The sequence below is a fragment of the Mus musculus genome, chromosome 17 (assembly GCF_000001635.26).
Source record: "Mus musculus strain C57BL/6J chromosome 17, GRCm38.p6 C57BL/6J".
Taxonomy (NCBI): Eukaryota; Metazoa; Chordata; class Mammalia; order Rodentia; family Muridae; genus Mus; species Mus musculus.
In genome coordinates this window covers 34,181,041-34,203,953 of record NC_000083.6, presented here as the reverse complement: position 1 = coordinate 34,203,953, position 22,913 = coordinate 34,181,041, and the positions used below count along the sequence as shown (strand labels likewise).

Genomic DNA, 22,913 nt, shown 5'->3' with positions numbered 1-22,913 from the left:
GCTTGAGGGCTTGTTTGTTTTTCCAGGTAAGCTCAAGAGTTGGGGTCTGGGGTAAAACTAGGGCTTACAAGAAGGCCTCAGCTCCTATCAGCAGGCCAAAGGTTCCCTTTCACAGATTTTGAACCCAGAGGCTCTGGCCCTTTGTCCTCAGACTTTCTTCGCAGCACACCGCACTTGCAGTGAGGGCCCTGGGTCAGTGCCAGGGCCTGCTGCTTGTGAGGTAGTCAGAGTAGGCTGTAGGCTAACACCATCAAAGAGGGAACCCGGCCTCCTCCCCAGAGCCCAGTTCATTGCGGAAATCACCCTTCTGGGCTCCAGGGAAGAGCCCTCACAGAGCATGGTGAGGCACCAGGTTCCATTCTCAGACATGAAAATCAACCATGCTGCTCATCACCACACCCCACCACCAGGGCACTACAAGGAGAAATGACTCTGCGGGCTGAAACTACCTATAAAGGAAAAAAAATCCCCTTAGACATGCTGGTGTGACTACCCATGAGTCACTTGAAGGTCAAATGTTGAGGGCGGGGGGGGGGCTGGGGGTGGCCTTAAAGCAGGCCTACATGGCTATGCCTATCTCTCTGGACTTTAGGGCTACCCCAGGTGGAGAAGGCTCCCATCTGGCTGTCTGGATCTCAGAGTCCTCTAACCCCTGACCTGGCTCTTGACCACTCCTGCACGGAGCACTCATGCGCTGAACTCTCCTGCCCTGAGCACTCCTGCACTGAGCACTGCTACACTGAGCACTCCTGCACTCAGCACTCCTACACCAAACACTCTGTACTGAGTACTCTTGTCCTGAGTACTCCTGCACTGAGCATGCCTGCACTGAGCACTGTGCTGAGTACTCCTGTGCTGTGCCCTGAACACTCCTGCCCTGAGCACTCCTGTCCTGAGTACTCCTGCTCTGAGCACTCTTGTCCTGAGTACTCCTGCCCTGAGCACTCCTGTCTTGAGCATGCCTGTGTTGAGTACTCCTGCCCTGAGCATGCATGTGCTGAGTACTCCTGCGCTGAGCATTCCTGACCTGAGCACTCCTATCCTGAGCACTCCTGTCCTGAACACTCCTGAGCTGAGCACTCCTGCACCAAGTATTCCTGCACTGAGCACTCCTGTGCTGAGTAATCCTGCCCTGAGCACTCCTGTCCTGAGTACCCCTGCCCTGAGCATGCCTGTCCTGAGCATGCCTGTGTTGTGTACTCCTATGTTGAGCACTCCTGCACCAAGCACTCCTGCACTGAGCACTCCTGCACTGAGTACTCCTGCCCTGAGCACTCCTGTGCTGAGTACTCCTGTGCTGAGCATTTCTGCCCTGAGTACTCCTGCCCTGAGCACTCCTGTCCTGAGTACTCCTACCCTGAGCATGCCTGTCCTGAGCATGCCTGTGTTGTGTACTCCTATGTTGAGCACTCCTGCACCAAGCACTCCTGCACTGAGCACTCCTGTGCTGAGTACTCCTGCACTGAGCACTCCTGCACTGAGTACTCCTGCCCTGAGCACTCCTGTCCTGAGTACTCCTGCCCTGAGCACTCCTGTGCTGAGTACTCCTGTGCTGAGCATTTCTGCCCTGAGTACTCCTGCCCTGAGCACTCCTGTCCTGAGTACTCCTACCCTGAGCATGCCTGTCCTGAGCATGCCTGTGTTGTGTACTCCTATGTTGAGCACTCCTGCACCAAGCACTCCTGCACTGAGCACTCCTGTGCTGAGTACTCCTGCACTGAGCACTCCTGCACTGAGTACTCCTGCCCTGAGCACTCCTGTCCTGAGTACTCCTGCCCTGAGCATGCATGTGCTGAGTACTCCTGTGCTGAGCATTCCTGCCCTGAGCACTCCTATCCTGAGCACTCCTGTCCTGAACACTCCTGAGCTGAGCACTCCTGCACCAAGCACTCCTGCACTGAGCACTCCTGTGCTGAGTAATCCTGCCCTGAGCACTCCTGTCCTGACCACTCCTGTGCAGATTACTCCTGTTCTGAGCACTCCTGTGCTGAGTACTCCTGTCCTGAGCACTCCTATGCTGAGCAGTCCTGCACTTACACAAGACCCAAGGGTTCCATTTTTTCTTTCACTTTCTCCTCTGCTTCCCCCACCCCAGAGAGTCTTGCTCATCTCTCTCTATTGTGCTTGCACCTTGCAGCCAGGGGTGAAACATGAAACTGAACCTCAGCAAACTTTACATTCGCTATCCAATGTCACCCAGGTGTTACTTGAGCATCCATGCTTATTGTCATCACAAAGTCTTCCCAGTTTCCCCAAAACATACATGAGGGGCCACACTGGAGTCCCGAGACCATGACACTCCAGGAAGGGCCAAATGAAAACGCTTCTCCAAAGAGAAAAGTGATGGGTGACGGTCCTCCCCAGAGATGCAGGGGAAGGGCGTCCAGGAAGAACCTGGCGAACACCTTCTCAATGGAAGCCTCGCCTGATTTCCTGTTTGTGCCCTAGCTCTCCCTCCAAAGGGCCCCACAGCCTGACCCCATTCAGCCACAACCCAGAGACATGTATAACCGTTTTTCTTTTATTGTACTTAGAAGGTATCTGTGAGTGCGGGGGCCGAGAGGGTAAACAGAGCTTTGTCTCCAGCCCAGGTTGAGCCCTTCTTTTTCCTAAGACTGAAGTAGTCCCAGGTCTCTGAGTCTGCCAGCCAGTGCCACCAATGCTGGGGGAGGCCTGCCCAGCAGCCATCACAGAGCGGCCTCTCCGTACTTGTACAGCAGGTCACTGACATCGGAACTCTCCACTTTCACCCAACCGTCTTCCTTCATGTGGTACACTGTGGGCGATTGAGAAAAGAACATGGCGTCAGGCCTTTCTTGGGCAAGTCTCTGCCAGAATGGTGTGGCATAAGCAGCTTTCATGAGCATTAAGCACACACACACTGAAAGCCTTTGTCTGGAACTTCAGTGTTCTCAGACCTGACATCTCCACTCATCTCCCCCGAGGCTCCCAATCTAAGCTCCCCCCACATCCCCCTCCTCCCAGGTGCTGGGGAGCAGTGGTCTCCCCAGGTGTTGTGGGGCGCATTGGTCTCTTACTGTTGACGACTCCTCCAGAATAGTTGTCTCTGTGGGTAGCATAAGCAATAGCTCTGCGGCCAAGGTCGTAGGCCTCTTCAGGACTGAGGTCCTGCCGGTAACCACTGTCCATCACCCCATAGGCATAGGTGTTCCCGCTGCCAGTGGAAAACATCTGTCCCGAGAGCCGAGTCCCATTGTCATCTACGTAGTAAAGTCCTGGTCCCTAGAAGATGGGAAACCATCCCGAGTTGAACTTGGTTTATTGATCATATCAAGACGCAAGTGTGACTTGTGGAGAGCAAGCAACATAGTGATGCCACCATAGAAATATTTGAGTTAAGACAGCACACTTTAGGGAGCTGGAGAGATGGCTCAGTGGTTAAGACCCCTGACTACTCTTCCAGAGGTCCTGAGTTCAACTGCCAGAATTGAACCACATGGTAGTTCACGACCATCTGTAACGGGATCCAGTGCCCTCTTCTGGTGTGTCTGAAGACAACAAGAGTGTACTCACATAAAATAAATAAATGAATTTTAAAAACAAAAACAAAAGACAGCACACTTTGGTAAACATCAAAACCTGGATCAAGCATGGGGGAGGGGAGGGTTCAATGGGTAAGACACCTCGGGGGGGGGGGGGGCTCACAGACATAGGCCACCCACCTTCTTGTCCCAGCCACAGATCATGCTGCCCATGGAGAGGCCCATCCCCCGGTACTGCAGCATCATGTTGGAAAGCAGCTTGGATGCTGCAGACACGGAGATGCGTTCCCCATTCCGAAGATAATACAACCTGTACGATCGATCGAGGAGGAGGAGGAGAGAGAAGGAGGCCTCAGGGGCGGCAGCTACACCTGCATTCATTTTCTCCCATAGCACGAGGGAGCAGGGATTGTAGAGATGAGTGTTTGGAAGGTATGGACTTGTGGGACGGGACATAAGAGTAAAGGAGAGTTTGGGAATTTAAAATCTCTGATCCGCATTTTAAAAGCCTAGTAAATGATACCACCCTGCAGGTTAAGTGACTGCCAGATTATCTGGTTTATAAGCAGGGACCCAGGCTAGGATTTGGGAGATTTTTAATCACATGAAGGAGATATATATATATATATATATATATATATATATATATATATATATATATATCCCTTATGGTTGCTAAAATGGATCACCCGATGGGGGTGTAAGTGACCTGGGACATGGTGGGGACGGGGGAGGGGCTGAACAAATGAGATGATAAAACCGGCCTACCTGCACTCCTTGGCCAACAGCCTCTCCCAGTACTGGCAGTCGGCTGCACAACCAGACATGGTGCCAAGCAGGTAAGGGTTAATCTCGATCACTTTGTTCATCCTTAAGGAGCCTGGAAGAGTTTTGAGATCAAAGAAATGAGCCCACAGCTCCCCACCCACCCCTCACCCCCCATCCCACCCCCACCCTCAGTGTGCTATAATGCCAGCTCTGTCTGAACTTCGGCCCAGGCCTTCTGCTCTACTGAGGGAACAGCTCCACGAGTCGGACCATTGGAGCACACATGGAGCACACATACTCACTAATGTAACTCCCTGCAGTGGCCCTGGAGTCCACAGCCACGATGACGCCATGCTGGAACTTGAAGGCGAGTGTGGTTGTGCCGTGGGCCATCTCAATTTGAACATTCCTTTCCTGGTCACCACCAAAGGACCTCAGGAATGCGGTGGGCTAAGAGATGCAAGAGGCAGAGGGGCACCTCAGTGCTAGGAGGCTCCTGGCAGGGTGGCAGAGTGAGGAGGGGTCTGCAGACTCTAGATGTCAGTAGCTCCGAAGAAAGAAAAGCAGGATTTAAGCCCACCAGCTTTCTGCTTTCCAGCACGTGGGAACAAAGGTCATGGTAGGCGACTTCAAGGTGTTTCCTAATCCGTGGCTCCTTTGGTTCTCGAAAGCACATTTTAATAACTTGCTCTCATTTTACAGTAGAGGGGCTTGAGACCTAGGCCATCTAATGTGTCGTAGGACACACAGGGTGGGTTGCTGAGACCAAGTAAGGCCACCAAAGTTCATAGGTCTTCCAAGACAACTGTACAGCCCCTGTAGTAGTTAGCAGTGAGTCTGTGGAAGGCATGGTGGTCTGTGCACTGTGTCTTGGGATTGGCACCAACCATCTTCTCAGTCTCGCTGTCTCAACTCCGTGCGTGACTCTCTCTCCTTCTGTCCCTCCCCCACCCCTTTCTCCCGCCTTCCCATGCCTTAATCTCCACGTTGGTTCTTCAGGGCTAGCCTCGATGCTGCTCTCCTGGACGGCCCCTCCTGGCGTCCTCACCTCCTCAGACCCAGGCAGACACTCCTTCCTCTGTGCCACCCACCACCACCCACCTCCTGCATCTCTCCAGAACGCCCTACAGTCCTCACCTGCATTCCCCGGGGAAGTGCGAGCTCCGGAGCTTGCGCGGAGAAACTGTAGTGTCCCGGGTCCGAGCGACCCCCGCTTCCCGCATCCAGGGCAGCCCACTCGGGCCGCTGCCCCCGAGCGGCACCGCACAGATCCAGTAACGCCATGACCACTTGGCCCCGAAGATCCGTCGACTCTGCGACAAGGAAGTGAAAGCGAAAGCCACAGTACCAAGGGGAGGGAACCAGTCCCCCACCCCCATCCCCTGCCCTTTCCGAGTAGAGCCCAGTTAATGGGTGTCTGAACTAAAACAATGTGTTGGGGACGAGTTTTCCTGCTGCCACATCAGTGAAACCAGCTAGAGAATGGGCTGTGGGGTGGAAGAAGAGGTGCGCCTTCGGAGGCCGCCTAGCAGTGGGGTGCGTGAAGACCCACAGGCGGGGGACGGGGGGGGGCATCTTCTGGGAACAGCGGAGGACTGAATAGGGTCCTATCTCCTAAAGAGGTTGTCTAGAACGTTGGAACCTGAGAGGAGTATTGAGCAGATCCACCTAGGCGTGCGTCCTGGGGATGGGGGCAGCACTCAAATAAATGAGCATCATTTTATAGAAACTGGAAAATGCGATAAATGGATGCACAGGGGTCTTTAGGTCCTGGGACAACCAGGAAAAAACGGAGAAAGACGAACCAAGGAGAGGACTCAGTCGGGCCTTTTCATGTGTCCCTCCTAGGGCCCCTCTTGGTTCAACAGTCTCACTACCCTGAGCCACCCACGAGGACGCGCCCTTGCCCGGGGCTGCTCACGTCGCGCAAGTCAGGGCTGCGCGCTCCTTCCTTGAATCCTCAACCCCACCTCTTCTTTGCAACCTTTATGGACATTATCTGCCCAGGAACTGCTGACGTCACACACCGGGCCCTCCCTGAATGGAAGAGATTTACTGGCTAATCCTATCCATTTCATTGAGATTATCCCGGCGTGTGCCGCTGAGGAGAAGATGAAAGAATCTGAACGGGCGGGCGAGGTTATCCAGTCTGATTTTCTGGGGTCCCCACCCGCGGCGCTACCGCGCTTCCTCCAGCCTCAGCGAGGAAGAGAAGGACTCCAAGATGCAGTTGCTGCTGCCTTGGGGTGCGGAGAGGGAGGGGCTGCCGCCCGGTCCAGCTCAGCACTAGGAGTCCGTGGGTGAGCAGTAAAGAGAAATGAGAGCCCCAGGAAATAAAAGCTGATGGACCCAGAAGTAAAACAGAATTCTGAAGAAGAACGGGACACTGTCCTGGGGGGGGGGGGGGGGCTGACTAACTCAGCTAGGACTTTGCGGGAGCTAAGAAACGGGAGAAGCCACAGTACAAAACACCAGTTTTATTACAAATATCAAACACCCATAGAACACCCAAATGCCAGCCTATGCCTTTGGTTAATTGCAAGCTGCTTGTCCTTTCTCTCTGTACACTTTGGGCGTTTCTTCTCATTCTATCACAACGCCACATAAACCAGGTTTGTGTGTGCATGCTGTGATACAAGCTCAGCACCGGGAGGGTGGAGACCGGAGATTTAGCAGCTCAGTGTTGGTGTGAGGTACCTGAAACCCCGTCTAATAGGGAGCGGGTCGGGGAAACACATTCGTGGTAAATTCCGGGTATCTCCTAGAGTTTACATTTTCTCATGTAACAAGCACCTCCGCTCCTCAACTGTCTCCGTGGGTGTGGTAATATCTTTGCTCCCAGGTTCTCTGTCACACAGAGTAGAGGACAGGAGGGGGACAGCACGCAGTGTGCAGTCCAGAGGCCTTGTCAGTCTGCAGGAGCCGCAAGAGCCTCTACCATGGCCCGGTAGCACCCTCCTCTCTTCATGAGCTGCAGGTGGGTGCCCTGCTCGCCGACAGAGCCTTCTCTGAGAAAGAGGATGTGGTGGGCCTGCTCTGCCAGGCTGAGCTGCTGGGTGATAAGAAGAACCGTCCGAGAAGCCCGCTTGGGGCTCTCATACAGGAGCCGCTGGACCTGGAGAAACACACAGACATTACAGTTCAGGGGACCCCTGTGCTTCCAGGGCTGGGACACATTGTCGATATCCCTGGTCTGCAGCACCCCTCCAAACCTATGACTTGTTAAGATGTCCTCACAAGAGGGGGGTACAGAGAGAGAGAGAGCGGAAGCATGATGGGGGAGGGGACTGAACAGTCTCTCATCTCTACCCATAAGCTGGGAAATTTGAAAAGGAAATTATTCTTCTCCCATATATTACATCCCGACTGCTGTTCCCCCCTCCTCTCCTCCCAGTCCCTCCTACTCAACCCCCTACCTCTCCTCGATTGCCCTTCAGAAAAAAGCAGGCCTCCCAAGGACACCAACTGTCTTGGGAGATGGCATACTAAGTGAAGTAAGACTAGGGTCTCCTCGTCCAGCCTTAATATGTGGAAATTTTTTTACGTTCCAAAAAACATATATTAATTTATGCTTTGAGAATTTCATATATGAATATAATGAAATATAACCATACCACCTCCCGTTTCCCTCCTCTTCCCCCCCCCACCCACCCCACATGTCACCTTTCCTATGTCATACAAATTTTTAATAACCCACTAATAAGCTGAGAAAACATTTTGTAATTTGTTTTTATTTTATGTTCATTGACGTTTTGCTTGTGTGCAGGTGTCAGAAACCCTGGAGCTGGAGCTGCAGATGGTTGTGAGCTGCCATGTGGGTGCTGAGAATTGAACCCAGGTCCTCTGGAAGAGCAGCTAATGCTCTTAAAACTAATGCTATTAACTGCTGAGCCACCCCTCAGCCCCTAAAATGAGAATTTTTTATAGTCAATCTAAAGAAATGTAATGCAGGGGCTGGAGAGTCAGCTCAGCAGTTAAGAGCACTGGCTGCTCTTCCAGCAGACCAGGGCTTGACTTCCAGTACCCACATAGTGGTTCACAACCATCCATAACGCCAGTTCCAGGGGATCCACACCTTCTTCTGACTTTCAGAGACACTGGGCACATACATACATTCAGGCTAAACACTCATACACATAAAATAAATTAATCTTAATTTAAAAAAAAAAAGAGTAAGAGTAACAAAGAGCACGAGTGTTTGGATGATTTGTGTCTGGACCCAGGCTCCACTGCTCAAAAGCTGTGTGACTTTTAGAAGGTTAATCAACCTCTCCTAGCCTCTATTTTGTCATCTACAGAATAAGCACAGCAAAAGACTCTGATGGACAAATTAGTACAAAGGGTGGGATAGAACGTCTACGACACAAAGCAAGCTTAGCCCATACAGATTGTTAGGACAGTAGCCCTGCTCACTGGTTCCCGTGTCCGGGAGAAAAGCTAATGGGACCAAGAGTTCCAAGGACAGGTTTGAACAGTTCTGTTGTTGGTATAACTAACACAGGAGGAGTGGCAGAAGCAAAGCTCCCATGGGAATGAGACTTCAGGGAGATGACACAGCAGGGTGACCCAGCCCTCCAGAGGTAGCAGCAGGAAGACTACCAAGGGTCTGAGACCAGCATTGTCTTCAAAGTGAGGTCCAGGCCAGCCAAGATCACATAGCAAGATGGCTCAAAAAGACAAAGGGTGAGAGCCAGAACCTTACCCGTAGCTGGTTGCCAGCATCCAGGGCACTGGTGGCATCATCCAAGATAAGCAGGAGTGGCTTCCGGATCAAGGCTCGGGCCAAGGCCACTGCCTGTCGCTGACCTCCTGACAGCTGGTTCCCAGTCTCACCTACCTCTGCAGAGACAAGAGTCCAGCTGAGATGTAGATAGTTGTGTACACATACACAGCACACATACACACTCATATACATACACAGCCACACACACATATATATACTCACATACATACACACATACATACACAGGCACACATATATATATTCACATACATACATACACACATACATACACACTCACATAACACAGACACATACATACACACATACATACACAGGCACACACATACGTACTCACATAGGCATATACACACACATAAACATACATTCACATAGGCACACATACCTACTCACACACTTACACACATATACACAGACACAGACACACAGACTCACTCAAATACACACACATACACACTCACATACACAGACACATACACACTCACACATACACACATACACAGACACACATACATACACACTCACACAAACACATATAGACATACAGACTCACATACACACATACACATGCATACATGTATACACTCTCATACACATACACACTCACATAAATACACACATACATTCCCTCAGGGTATGATACACACTCACATACACGGGCACACATACACACTCTCATACACACTCACATACACACACATACACACTCTCTCTCACACACACACACAAGGGCATGGGCGCAGCTGACAGGGGCAGTGGAAATGGAGGCCCTATGAAGGCAGATGGAGTCTGAGGATGTGAATCTTAGAGTTTCAACTACAAATTGACATCCAAGGGACAAGAGGGATTGAATAATAAAGGCAGGATTGTTGGAATCTGGATGGGAGAGTGCAGATACCTGTGTCATAGCCCTGAGGGAACCCAGAGATGAAATCGTGGGCTCCAGACTCCACGGCCACAGCTGTGATTTCCTCCATGGTTGGAGTCCGGTTCAGGCCATACGCAATATTTTCTCGAAAGCTTCTTCCAAATAGCAGCGGCTCTTGTCCCACTGCGGCCACCTGAGGTCAAATGTGAAGAGCCACAGGCAAGAAACACCAGTGTTATTGTCCAGGGACTGAAGATTCACAATCTTGTGCATACCATACAGTCACGTGACTTCTGTCCACAGCCCCGACTCTGCCCATGGCTGCCTGCATCCCCTAACTCTCTGCAAGAGTTTTCGTGGAGAATTGTCTCTTGGCTTGATCTCCTCCCCTCCCCCACACCTCCTTCTTGCTCACCTGAGTGTGCAGGTAATGGTGATCATACTGGACCAGGCACTGGCCATCCAGCAGCAGCTGGCCCCCGGTGGGCTGGTACAGGTTCTGCAGCAGGGCAGCCACGGTGCTCTTCCCTGATCCATTGGGTCCCACCAACGCTGTCACCGTTCCAGGATGCAGGGTGAACGTCAGCCCCTGGAGGCCAGAGAAGCTCGTGGCAAGGAGGAGGAGGAGGAGAAGGAGGGAGAGGAGGAGAAGGAAGAAGAAGAAGAAGAAGAAGAAGAAGAAGAAGAAGAAGAAGAAGAAGAAGAAGAAGAAGAAGAAGAAGAAGAAGGAGGCATAAAAGGGATGGGTAGACAGTACCTGAAGCACCTGGACTTTGGGCTGGTTTGGGTAGGCAAAAGAGACATCTTGGAACTCCACAAGGCCTTTCATGTTTGAGGGTGCCAACGAGCCACTGAGTGGAGAGCAAGGAGTCCGGTCCAAGTATTCGAATATTTTCTCTGAGGAGCCCACAGCCTTCTGCATGGAGGGGTAGAGGGAGAGCAGGACCTGCATTGCAGAGCGGGGTGTGTGTGAGCCTGGGATGGACCACGAAAGCAAGTGAGCCGTCTAACCTGCTTGACAGCATTCAGGGAACAGGCGGAGGATGCGCAAAGCGGCAGAGAAGGCAATGGACAGGCTGAGACCGCCGACTGCGGGGGCGGGGCTCACCTGAACAGCCTGGGTGAACTGAAGCTGGTAGAGAACGAATGAGACAAGGTTGCCGCTGCTGACAGCCCCTCTGATCACCAGCTGCCCGCCCAGGTACAGAATTCCCACCTTCAGCAGCATTCCCGAGACCTACAGGGAAACCATGGGATGAAACGAACTGCAATGATCACATGGAAGGTCTTTTCTCCCAGACACGTGAGATTAGGGGGAAGGCGGGGTCAATGGTCAGACTCAAACACAGCTCACATCTTCCATGTCCTCCTCCTCATCGCTGCCGGCTCCTTGTTTCAGGAGCATTTGACACTTTTTAAAAAGATTTATTTTTATAGTTCTAAATTATGTCTGTGTGTCTGTCTGTCTGTCTGTCTGTCTGTCTGTCTGTCTGCGGGTACAGGCATATGAGTGTAGGCACCCACAGAGGTCAGAAGAGGGCATCAGAACCCCTAGAGCTACAGCCGCAGGCAGTTGTGAGCTGCCCTTCATAAGTGCCGGTCACCTGGAAGAGCAGTCTGCATCCTTAACAGCTGAACCATGTCCACCCTGTATTACAAAGCTAAACACAGCGGCTCACATCACGAGCCTCTGTATAGGAGATTATGTTATTATGTTATACCTTTCTTGCTGCTGTTTAATATTACTTTTTTACTACATTTGTTTGTTTGTTTGTTTGTTTGTTTACTTATTTTTGTATGTGAGTAGGCACCACAGTGCACCTTGTGGAGGTGAGAGGACAACTTTCAGGAGTCAGTTCTCCTGTCCTCCATATGGGTTCCTGAGATGGATCTCAGGTCACCAGGCTCAGCAGCACGACAGCAGGCACCTTTACCTACTGAGTCATCTCACTCCCCAATACCCTTTAATGAGACAAGTCTCACATCATAGCTCATGATGGCTGGAAACTCACAGCAATCCTCCTGCCTCAGCATGAGTCCTGGGATTACAGATGTGAACCACCACATCAGGTTTTACTCCCATTTTTCAAATCAGGGCAACAGCCTCAGAAAAAGGTAACATGTGCTGGATACAGAACTGGTGGGTGGCAGGAAGGATCCTGGAATCTCGGTTACAGCTTTAGTTCCAGCTGCCCCTGGCCGCTGGCCTCTGGCACTTCTCGTGGCTCCCACTAGCTTGCCCACACAGTGCCAACATGAAGCGCACACCGTGCAGGAAATGTGTGGCTTTCTGAGAAGCCAAGGAAGTGCCGGAGTTGGGAGAGTGGTATCTCCTTAACACACAGGTCAAGTGGGCTTTGTGTGCCAATGTGGAAGGCTGATTCTTAACACTACAAAACACTGAGAGAATTAAGGGCAGAGTCCTTAATTGAGTAATCAAGAGCCGAAGCCAATCACTTCCCACTGGAGGAGGAGCAGGGGGGTTGGAAAACAGCAGAATCAAGACATGTTCACACAAAGGATGGGATATCCACCTCCTGTACTCACACTCGTGGTCCAGACTTCAGCCACGTAAGCCAAGGCCTCCTTCTTGTTTAGAGTCTTCATTTCTTCCAACTTCTGCCTGAACTTCTGGGCCTCACCCTCCTCGTTGGCAAAGCTCCGCACAGTAGGCATCGCCGATAAGGCCTCAAGGGCCACCTGCGTGGACTTTGCTAGAGACTCCTGCACCTTCACTGCCAGTGACTATGGAAGACAAGGACCAGAGACATCACACGGGGTGCAAATGAGAGAGAATATGGACACCTAGGTTAGCTGCGTGGAGATTATAGAGTCAAGAGTCAGAGGGACAGAGGGAAGAGAAAGGTCTACAGCCATACTTCTAGGTAGAAGGGGCGTGGAGGAAATGAATCCAGTTTTTGTAAGATTTATTTTATCGTGTATGTGTGTGCATCATGTGTATAGATCTCCATGGAGACCAGAAGAGGGAGTCAGATCCCCTGAAGCTGGAACTACAGACCACAGAGAACTAACTGCTTAGTGTGCACTGGGAATCAAACTCAGGTCCTCTGAGGAACAGTCAGCACTCTTAACCCCGAGCCGTCTCTCCAGCCTGAGAGCCTATTCTTTAAGGACAGATTGTGGCCAGAAGTTAGACAAGAAGGCAGAGTACAGAGATGCAGGTGCAGGGCAGTGCGGGGTCAGAGGTCACAGGTCAGAGGTTCAGGATGATGGAGGACTGGAAAGCCACACTGAAAGCAGTCTAGGAGAAACTAAATGTAGGAGCTGAGGATCTGGGGACGTACCTGATGCACTTTTCCCAGCTTCTTAGGCAAAAGAAAAAGCAGGGGCAGGTTGATCAGGGTGACCAGAGTGAGGTACGGTGACCCCCAAAACATGAACACCAAGAGACACAGGGCTCGCCCCAGGTACCACAGCAGCAGGCTCAGCGTGCCACTAATGGACTCGCACACGTTGGCTGTGTCCTCAGTCACCCGAGATGTGATGGAACCTGCCCAGATTGAGAAGAGAGACAGTGAGCAAGCGGTTCACAGAGACAAGAGGAGCTGACAGTGGGGGCCAGGGTGGGCCCGTCAGCACAGCATCCTGAGGCGGGTAACGGGTAGGAGACTGGGGAGGCGCAGGAACTTCAATGCAGGGGGAAAAGAAAGGAAAGATCTGGTTAGGCCTGTGCTTGCCAGTAAAGGAGTTGTCGCTGGGTGTGGTGGCACACACCTTTAATCCCAACAGACTGGGGGCAAAGGCAGCAAAGGCCACTCTGGGCTACCTAGTGAATTCTAGGCCAGCCAAGGCTACACAGTGATGCCCTGTAATGTGAAGTGAACTTCCAGTTCCCTGAAAGCTTTCAGCTCTTCAGTTACTTTAACTCCTGTCTGTTGCCTGCCGCTGGCCCTCCCTCCAGTAGCCGTGGAGAGAAGGGAGGAAGCAACCAGAGAGGCAGGCCCAGGGTCCTTTAGGAAATGGAGACCCTCGGGTCTAACCTCGGTGCATCTGCCTAGGTAGGTTTCAGCGTCTAGTGTCTAGGATTCAGTTTCCTCCATTTAAAATGAGGCCGTTGGAGTTGAGGGTCTCTGGCTTTCCAGGGCTGTAAGTCTGCTGCTTCATATGGGGAACAATGAATGCAAATACAGTTTTCCTTAGGGTAAAAAAGACAATGTTTTGCTACATTTGAGATATACCATGAATAAGGCTTGGGGGTCACTCAGTTGTTAGAGCTTTTCCCTAACATACAGGAAGTCTTGGATATAGAGAAAGGATCTCATGTAGCCTAGGGTAGCCTCAGATTGACTATGTAGCTGAAAGACTTTGAACTTTGACCTCTAGGTCCTGCCTCCATCCCCCAAGTGTTGGAATTACCACACCCCATCCATATGGTTCTGAGGATCCAGCCTGGGCATGTGTGTGTGGACATGTTTGGGGGGGGGGGGCAGTCGAGAGCGTGTGTGGCGGTATAGAGATTATAGCATACAAGTGAAAAGGTTTCATGAGAGACCTGCTGGGTTCTTCAGGAAAAACCCTGTCTCCTGGCGAAGGACGGCCCGAAACACCTCTCTGTGCACACGGCCGTGCATGTGTCCCATGGTGATGTTGTAGATTCCATCACTTGCAAACTCCAGCGCTGTGCTAGAGTCAGAGACACGGGAGGATCAGTTGTCTCCTTCCTGAGACAGAGTCCCAGATCCCCACAGAAGTGTAACTTAAATGACAGTCCCAACAGCCAGTCCCCTCTGCTCTGGGACCCCCATTCCCATCCTCCACACCTGGCTATGGTGAGAATGGACATGAGCCATATGTTGCGGGTGAAGCTAGGAACTGTCTTATCCTGAAGAATCCAGTCAGTGATGCGGCCCGTGAAGAAGGGAATGGCCATTTCCCCTGGGGAGAGAGGAGAGACACCTCAGTCACAAACATTATGAGCAAACTACCCGCAACTTCTGCCCCTCTCCCTTCACCACTATCCAGGAAGCTGAGCTCCCAGACCCAAGCCTGTTCACAGACCCAAGCCTGCTCGGCTACATCAAACTTCTCAAGGGCTACTTGAGGGCGGTTAGCAGACCTTGGGGGCACAGGCTGTTAATCCCAGCACTCCAAGTAGAAGCGAGCAGATCTCTCTGGGTTTGAGACCAACCTGGGCTACATAATGAATTCCAGAAGAGCCAAAGCTACAAAGAAAGACCCTATCTCAAAAAGGAAAGAATAGAAAAGAGGGGAAGGGGGAGGGGAGGGGAGGGGAGGGGAGGGGAGGGGAGGGGAGGGGAGGGGAGGGGAGGGGAGGGGAGGGGAGGGGAGGGGAGGGGAGGGCAGGGGAGGGGAGAGGAGAGGAGAGGAGAGGAGAGGAGAGGAGAGGAGAGGAGAGGAGAGGAGAGGAGAGGAGAGGAGAGGAGAGGAGAGAGAAGAGGAGAGGAGAAGATGGCGGTGTGGAAAGAAACCTTCACATTTGGGCTATGATGTGAAGTTCTGCTCCCAGAAGACCCTGTCCCCAACGCCCTTGTCTGGACCCCTTCTCGGGCCTGGGTCCTTCTCTTTCCGCCTAAGTTGCCTCCTTAGTGTCTCTGACGCTTCCCGGGACTACTTTACTCTCCCTTTCTGCCTGGAATGCCCATTGCCCTGTCCCCTGTGGCCTGCTCTTTCACCCAGTCTCCCTTACCAAGGCAAGAGAGAATCAAGAGAACCAGAACCAGGTAGAGACGTCTCTTCTTAGGGCCCAGGAAGCCCAGCATCCGACACAGCATGTCTCCAGCGTCCCTGTTGCCGCTGGGCGCCCAGAGGCTCCCCAACTTGTGCCACAGGGCGGCTGCGGGCAATGCTGCCACATAACTGATAGCGAAGGCATCTGGACGACTGTTCCAGTACAGTAATCCAGCGCTGTCACCCTCCCGGAGTGTTCCCCAGGCGGCCAGCTCTCGGAACAAGGCAAGTCCAGGCAGGGCCAAACTCAGTGCGGCCACCAGCGGCTGCAAAGCAGCCAGCCAGCCATGGGCTCCTGCGGTGACCCCGAGGACCCCGCGGACCCCTAGTCCTAGGATGGCCCAGCGACTCAGGCCCACCACCCAGACCCGGAGCAGCGGCACCTCGGGAACCAACAGGGAGAAGATTCCCGGGAGCATGGGCCGCAGCAGCAGCCAGTCCACCAGAAGGAGCAGGGCGGCCGCCAGCCAGACGTGCGCAGCCATCGAGCGTGAGCTGTCCAGAGTCTGGTCCTAGCCTGGGACTCTCGACGTCCGCGCTGCACAGGAGTCTCCGTGGGGAAGGAAGAAGGGCGGGTCCGAGGGCGTGCGCGTAAAGTCCCGGGAACCCGCTCGAGCTGGTGGAGCTGACTAGAAGTGCTGGCGTTTAGAGGAAGAAGAAACCGAAAGCCGACCTCGAATCACTAGACACGCCTCCTTCTGAGACTGGCTTGCTCAGGCTGTTCTGGAAGCTGCCGCTGAAGCTGTAGTTGGAGTTCTGCCTAGCAGCCCTGGCCTGTCGTGTTCTTCTCCATGAATCTCATTCTCCTCTTCTTCCCCAGCCCCCTTAACTTGCTTGCGTGAATTTTCCCATCCCAGGCCCCACCCCAGATTGAGGGCAGGACCCTCTGTCGTCACCTGTCTCTGGGCAGATTTGCCCTGCTCAGGTTTGCTCTGGGCGCCAAATGCTGGTAGAACGGCACGCCCCTTGCGCGATGATGGGGCGGGGCCTCAGTCTGCAAGTTGCCTGCACCGCGCGCAGCCGCTGATTGGAAAGCCGAGCCCCGCTCTGCTGAGATGCTGCGGGCAGGAGCACCTACCGCCGGCTCGTTCCGGACGGAAGAAGTCCACACCGGGGTAATGGGTCTCGGGGTGAGAGTCAGCGGGTGGAGTGATCAGGGACCCCTAAAGCTCTGGAAGTAAACCAAGAGACTTAGGAAGCTTGTAGCGCCCAGCGCTTGCGCTCCACAGTGAACGTAGGGTATCCCTGCTCAGAAGTGTGGTGTCCAGGGGTCTGTGGAGGGATCCGCATGCGAAGCTGGTGAGAAGGTGCGTTCTTTGGCTTGAGCTGGAAGCGTCTAAGGGAAGTTGCTCCAAAGCGCTTTCGCTTTCACTCTAGACTGCGCAGTTGGGGTTACTGGCTAAATCAAGTGAGGGGCTTGGGGACCCCTGCAAAAGAGGTGCTGAGGTGTCCTGGATGAAGCACCTGAGAGAAGGTAATATGGAGGCTCACTGAAAAGGACCTACCTACACATCATACAGATCTTTGCTTAACCTAGCCCCAGACAGCCCCCACCCTGAGTGAGGACAAGCTCTCTGGCGCCAGGATTGAGGGGGAGATGGGGATGATCGGTGGTCCTCCTTGTTCCAGGTGCTGCCCTGCAGCACACTCCACCCCACCCTGTCCCAACACCGTCATTCCCATGCTTGCCTGAGAACTTTGCCCAGACCTAGGAGCTGGGAAGATGGCAGCTGGTTTCTGCTCTCTAAAAGCCACCAACCACAGTGTTAACATGGTGTGGAGGAACAAAGTGGACATTTCTGGCCTTTTACTTGTGCTCAGAAAGCACACTCGCGGGCAGGGTCCCCGGAGATCAGAACGACATGGAGTGGACAGAAAGGTTGGAAAAAGTCTCCCTCGCTGCCACGGAGCTGTGGGACTTAGAAATCAAATCAATCAAGGGTTCAGAGTGAGACCTGAGTCAACTTGGGAAGCTCATTCGTCTCCATAAGTCAGTTTTCTCAGTGCACCCAAGGGTCTCCTAAGGTGCCTTTTAACCTAGAAGGTGTGGGGGAAGTAGATGTGTCTACCCTCCTTCACTTATCCGTAATTCTTTCCTTGACCTGGAAAAACTCTGCTATCCAGAAGTCCTTTCCCCTGGCTGCAGAGACTTCGCTTAAGTGAAATTTGTGCCCTACCTGAAGGATCCTTGCTGCTTCTGTGTCTCGACTCCTGGCCATGTTAACCCCCGGCCTCTCTGTGTCCCTTGTTCAGTAACACTAAGGCTCCCCTTCTGATAAAGTAAGGTTGCAGGTGGGGGATCCAGGACCAGGAAAGACCTGGTCTTGTGTCACAGTAATTCACAGTAATGATGCATGTGGTACGCAATTCACAAGCAGCGGGGCCGGTTTCCTGGGCCTTCCTCTCAGTTCTTGCTCTCCTCATGCAGATTGTGTCTGCCTCCAGGAACCATCCTTGCTTTTCAGGGTGACCTTGAGTCGGTCACCTCCTGCATGGACATTTTCTCCTCCTTAAGATGGAGGCTCAAGACGCTCCTAGCTCTGACTTTTCGTACTGTCTCTCTGCAGACAACCATCATGGCAGTGGAGTTTGACGGGGGTGTCGTGGTGGGCTCTGATTCCCGGGTGTCAGCGGGGTGAGTAGTGTCAAAGGCCCGTGTGTTGGAGGGAAGCTGGTGGCCCTAAGTGCACATTTTTCTTGCCCACTTCTGAGGAGTATGATAACCTTCCAAGAAATGAAGCTGATCTTTCCAAAAAAGTATCATAATGCATTGATGGAGAGGCGTCTGGGCCTCTGAATCCATGGCATTCATGAATATTTTGTAGCTTGATGGACATAAAGAAATAGTATCTCGGAGGGACACGGGTAGGTTGTAGATGGACTGTGTTATCTGCAGTTAGGATAAAAGATAAATGGTGGTTTTCTGAAGCAGTTATCTCACTCATTTGCCTGAGTTTGAAGTAAGTTTGATTGGTCTCCCGTCCTGGCTAGTTTGCTCACACACAAGTCAGACTGGGATGACATCCATGCTGTTTCTGCCATGTTCCATAGAACCACCGTTGCCCCTCAAAGTGATGAACTGCAAGGAAATTCTGGAAAGAGGCAATTTTTTTCTCTTGTTTCACTTTTTGTTTTTAGAGACAGGGTTTCTCTGTGTAGCCCTGGCTGTCCTGGAACTCACTTTGTAGACCAGGCTGGCCTCGAACTCAGAAATCCGCCTGCCTCTGCCTCCCAAGTGCTGGGATTAAAAGCGTGAGCCACCACTGCCTGCCATAGAAGCACACTTTTCTTGCCTAGGTGTTCTTTTGTTGTTTTGTTATAAAAAAAAAAAATAAGTCTTTAAAAGTCTAATATTTTGGGTCTGGAGAGATGGCTCAGTGGTTAAGAGCACTGCTCTTCCTTACCACCCGGGGTTCAATTTCCAGCACCCACATGGCAGCTCACAACTGTCTGTAACTCCAGTTCCAGGGGAGCTGACACCCTCACACAGGCAAACATGCAGTCAAAACACCAATGGACATGAAATAAAGATAAACAAATCTATTTTTAAAAGTCTAGTGTTTTGTGAGTATAGTCTCTAAAATAGGATCTCTCCTGTAGCCCAGGTTGACCTCAAACTTGCTATGTAGTCAAGGCTGGCCTTGAACTCCTGTTCCTCCTGACTCTACCTTCTGAGTGCTAGGAGTACAAGTATGGCCGCCATGCCCACCTCATGCTATGCTGGGCTTTGTGCGTGCCAGGTAGGTACTCTACCACCTGGGCTACACCTCCCCTCGACACACACACACACACACACACACACACACACAGAGCCAAGCACATCTAACTTTGATTACTACAGTGACTTACTGATCTGAGATGTCTTTTTTTTTTTTCCTGCTTTAACCTAAGCATTGCAAGCTCTACAATTATCTTTTTAAACCAACTTGAACGTTTGGTTCTTCCTTACAGAACAGCAGTGGTGAACCGCGTGTTCGACAAGCTCTCCCCTCTGCACCAGCACATCTTCTGTGCCCTCTCAGGTTCCGCTGCTGATGCCCAAGCCATAGCTGACATGGCCGCCTACCAGCTGGAGCTACACGGGTACAAAGCCCTGGGGTCCTGACTCCCCTCCCGCTAAAACTCCCCAACTGCGTGGCTCTGCCAGCTTTGAGCTCCCACTGGAGTGTCTGGGAGCCAGTGTTCTGCGTCTGTGAAGAGGAAATCACGGTAGTGACTCCACCTCCCCTGTGCTGACTTGAAAAGTGCACATCACTGCCCTGATGTAGGAACTCAGGAAGAAGACAGCCATTTGGCCCACTCCTAATATCAGGCAGTTGCCAGGAGAAATCAAGGTCACTGGGACGGAAGCAAGCTTATCATCTGCTTTAACCGACGAGGGCAGGGCCCTTAGAGGCAAGGGAGGGGTTTATCATTGGGAGTGGGAAGGTGGAGCAGAGAAAAGCAGGTGAAGAGCCGAGGACCTCCATTGTGGAGCTCTGGCCCCCCTAGGCACATGGGAGGGAAGCTGGTATCTGTGCAGCCGCTGGTTCAAGCGTGACTTGGCAGAGAGGGCAATGGGCTAACAAGAGTGAGACTCAGCAGAGTGCTGTTGACCCTCCTTCCCGACATCCGCTTCAGGTTGGAGCTGGAGGAGCCGCCCCTCGTTCTGGCTGCTGCAAACGTGGTGAAGAACATCTCCTACAAGTACCGTGAGGACTTGTTAGCGCATCTCATAGTAGCTGGCTGGGACCAATGTGAGGGGGGACAGGTGAGTGTGTCCATTCCAGGTCTCAGGGTTCCCCACCCCTCTCTTCAGAGAGATGAAAGTTGCATGTCTTTCTAGCTTTGTGGTCCAGAGACAGTTCCTCTAAAGACATCCTACAGCCCCGATTACGGTGGTACACATCTTCAGTCTCGGCACTCGGGAGGCAGGGGCATGTGGATCTCTGTGGGTATGAAGAACCTGCTCTCTAGAGAGAGTTCCAGGCAAGCCAGGGCTACATTAGTGAAACCCTGTTTCAAAACAAGCAAAAATAAATGATAAAAGCATACTGTAGGCTCAAGTGTGGGCCTCCCAGGTCTTCACAAAGCTCATCTAACATGAAGGAGCCCTGGGATGATCCTGACCTGACCTGAGGGACCCTCTCTCTAGGTATATGGAACCATGGGAGGGATGCTAATTCGACAGCCCTTTACCATCGGCGGTTCCGGAAGCTCCTACATTTATGGTTATGTGGACGCAGCTTATAAGCCAGGCATGACCCCTGAGGAGTGCCGGCGTTTCACCACAGATGGTAACTAGCCAACTGAGAGGTGACATGGGGGAGGGTTTGTGGACGTGGAAAGAAAGTAGATTGTAAAGAATAAGAAAAGAAATACAAGGGTGGCCATTCCGTGTCGAAGCTTTTAAAAAGAAATATTTACTTTTAATTATGCATGTGTACATGAGTGTGTCTCTGTGTGGGTTTGTGCCTGTGTATGTGGAAGCCAGAAGAGGATGCTGGGTCCTCTGGAGCTGGAGTTACAGGTGTTTGTAAGGCACCCTATGTGGGTGCTGGGAACCAAACTCTGTAAAAGTAATAGGTGCTCTTAACCACTGAGCCTCTCCATCTCCATCTTTTGGAACTGGGAGACATTTGAGAGTGGGAGGGGATAGACAAGACAAATGGTAAAAGAGATGGGGCTGAGGGGGGGCAGTAGGGATGGAGCAGGACTGTCTTAAGCAAATCACGTAAGGGTATGAGGTCACTATGGGAACCAGCAGTGAATTGAGCTCTCCCCTCCACCCACCAACCCCCGCCCCCAGCTAGCTCACACGAACTTGATGGCTCAGCAGTCAAGGATTTGGACAATGTGTGCTAGCCTATAGGTAACTTGAACGTTTACAGTAGGGATATGGGCAGGTGCTGGTTTGCTGGACGTTGTGATGTGTTCTGGGGGGAAGTAGCATGTAGTTGGAAAGGGAAGGAAACGAGTATTTAAGTCATTTTTTTTTTTTTTTGCTCCTCTTTCCAACGTGAATCCTCTACAGCCATCACTCTGGCCATGAACCGAGATGGCTCTAGTGGGGGTGTCATCTACCTGGTCACCATCACAGCTGCTGGTGTGGACCATCGAGTCATCCTGGGAGATGAGCTGCCAAAATTCTACGATGAGTGACTGATCCCCAGAAGTCCCTTCCTTGTTTGTAATAAACTTTCTGGAACCAGAAGGCCGGTGCGATGGGCAAAGGTGAAATATGTGTATCAGAGAGACACGGTGTGTGGAGGGAAGCGTCCTCCCCGGCCCAGATCAGCATGCCCTTCCATTCTTTTGTAAAAATAAACTTTATTATTAAAAAAATAAATAAATCATTAGTTGCAAATAAATAAAAAAGCATCCACACAAAGGGAACCACATTCAAAGTCTGCGAGACTCAGTGAACTTCTAGACAGTAAGAACTGAGATTTAAAATGGAATCTGTGAAGTTCGACATTAAATTGAAGACCTTCTTGTTCTTTATCCCCATGCCAAACACTTTCTCCAGAGAAAGAGAGCGGAGCACCCTGGGAGAAAAGCCCTCAGATATGAGAGGTCACTGTGGGTTGACTTCTTTTTAATTTTATAGATTTGTTTACTTTCATTGTATGTGGTTTTTTTTTTCTTCCTGCATGGATGTGTGCAGGTCCCTGTAGAGGCCAGAAGAAGGACACTGGAAACTGGAACTGGAGTCTGCTTGCAAGCTGCCATGTGGGTGCTGGGAACTGAACCCGGGCCCTCTGCAAGAACAGCCAGGTGCTTAACCACTGAGCCATCTCTCCTGCCCCTGGATGGGTTGTAATATTGTAGATCCTGTGCTGAGGAGATGGCTCAGTCAATAAAGGGCTAGCTGTGCACAAAAATTTGGGACCAGATTGCCAGCACTTACTTAAAAACCAGGTACAGTGACACCTACCTAGAACTTCAGTACTGGGGAGGCAGAAACACAGACCCGTGGAACACATTGACCAACAAAATCAATGAGTTCCAAGTTCAGTTAGAAACCCTGTCCCAAAAAGTAAGGTAGAGAGAGACTGAAGAAGTCACCTGCTAATGACCTGTGGCCTCCACATGCCACACAGGATAAATAATGCTTTAAAATAATTCAAACCACAAAAATTGCACAGGACAGCTGAACACAGTTCAAAGGTAAAGCTAAAAAGAAAGATATGGTTTCACTTTGGGGCTCACAGATGAGGGTACAAACCATTGCCCCTGACAAGCAGCTCATGGGTGTCCCAGGAGCCATGTTAAACAGCTCTCAAACCCCATGGTTTCATGTCCTTAGGCAGGGTCAATCATTCCCTTCATCCTGTCAGATGAA

The 22,913-nt window shown here is 51.8% G+C and overlaps 3 protein-coding genes across 5 annotated transcripts; 1 reads left to right on the top strand and 2 right to left on the bottom strand.

The window, feature by feature from the left end:
* Positions 1-2,499: 2,499 nt before the first annotated feature.
* Positions 2,500-5,759, bottom strand: Psmb8 (proteasome (prosome, macropain) subunit, beta type 8 (large multifunctional peptidase 7)). The gene is made up of 6 exons (NM_010724.2): positions 5,409-5,759; positions 4,574-4,721; positions 4,272-4,383; positions 3,684-3,813; positions 3,039-3,243; positions 2,500-2,776 (listed from the first exon to the last, which is right to left on the bottom strand). Exons 1-6 carry the CDS (start codon positions 5,553-5,555, stop codon positions 2,688-2,690), a joined length of 831 nt encoding a protein of 276 aa, NP_034854.2. The 5' UTR covers positions 5,556-5,759; the 3' UTR covers positions 2,500-2,687.
* Positions 5,760-6,728: 969 nt separating this feature from the next.
* Tap1 (transporter 1, ATP-binding cassette, sub-family B (MDR/TAP)) lies at positions 6,729-16,398 on the bottom strand. 2 transcript variants are annotated; one of them, NM_001161730.1, is made up of 12 exons: positions 15,549-16,398; positions 14,662-14,776; positions 14,394-14,524; positions 13,186-13,391; positions 12,428-12,625; positions 11,097-11,117; positions 10,989-11,012; positions 10,638-10,826; positions 10,296-10,469; positions 9,911-10,073; positions 8,974-9,110; positions 6,729-7,386 (listed from the first exon to the last, which is right to left on the bottom strand). In NM_001161730.1, the coding sequence occupies exons 1-12, from the start codon at positions 16,072-16,074 to the stop codon at positions 7,180-7,182; spliced, it is 2,091 nt and encodes a 696-aa protein (NP_001155202.1). In that variant the 5' UTR covers positions 16,075-16,398; the 3' UTR covers positions 6,729-7,179. The 2 variants fall into 2 exon arrangements, with proteins under 2 accessions (NP_001155202.1, NP_038711.2); NM_013683.2 differs by having other exon boundaries at positions 10,989-11,117.
* Positions 16,399-16,623: 225 nt separating this feature from the next.
* Positions 16,624-21,924, top strand: Psmb9 (proteasome (prosome, macropain) subunit, beta type 9 (large multifunctional peptidase 2)). Of its 2 annotated transcripts, none has more exons than NM_013585.2 (6): positions 16,624-16,704; positions 18,157-18,224; positions 19,541-19,672; positions 20,210-20,339; positions 20,724-20,865; positions 21,603-21,855. In NM_013585.2, the coding sequence occupies exons 1-6, from the start codon at positions 16,645-16,647 to the stop codon at positions 21,728-21,730; spliced, it is 660 nt and encodes a 219-aa protein (NP_038613.1). In that variant the 5' UTR covers positions 16,624-16,644; the 3' UTR covers positions 21,731-21,855. The 2 variants fall into 2 exon arrangements, with proteins under 2 accessions (NP_038613.1, XP_006523793.1); XM_006523730.3 differs by having other exon boundaries at positions 16,627-16,896; positions 21,603-21,924.
* Positions 21,925-22,913: the final 989 nt, after the last annotated feature.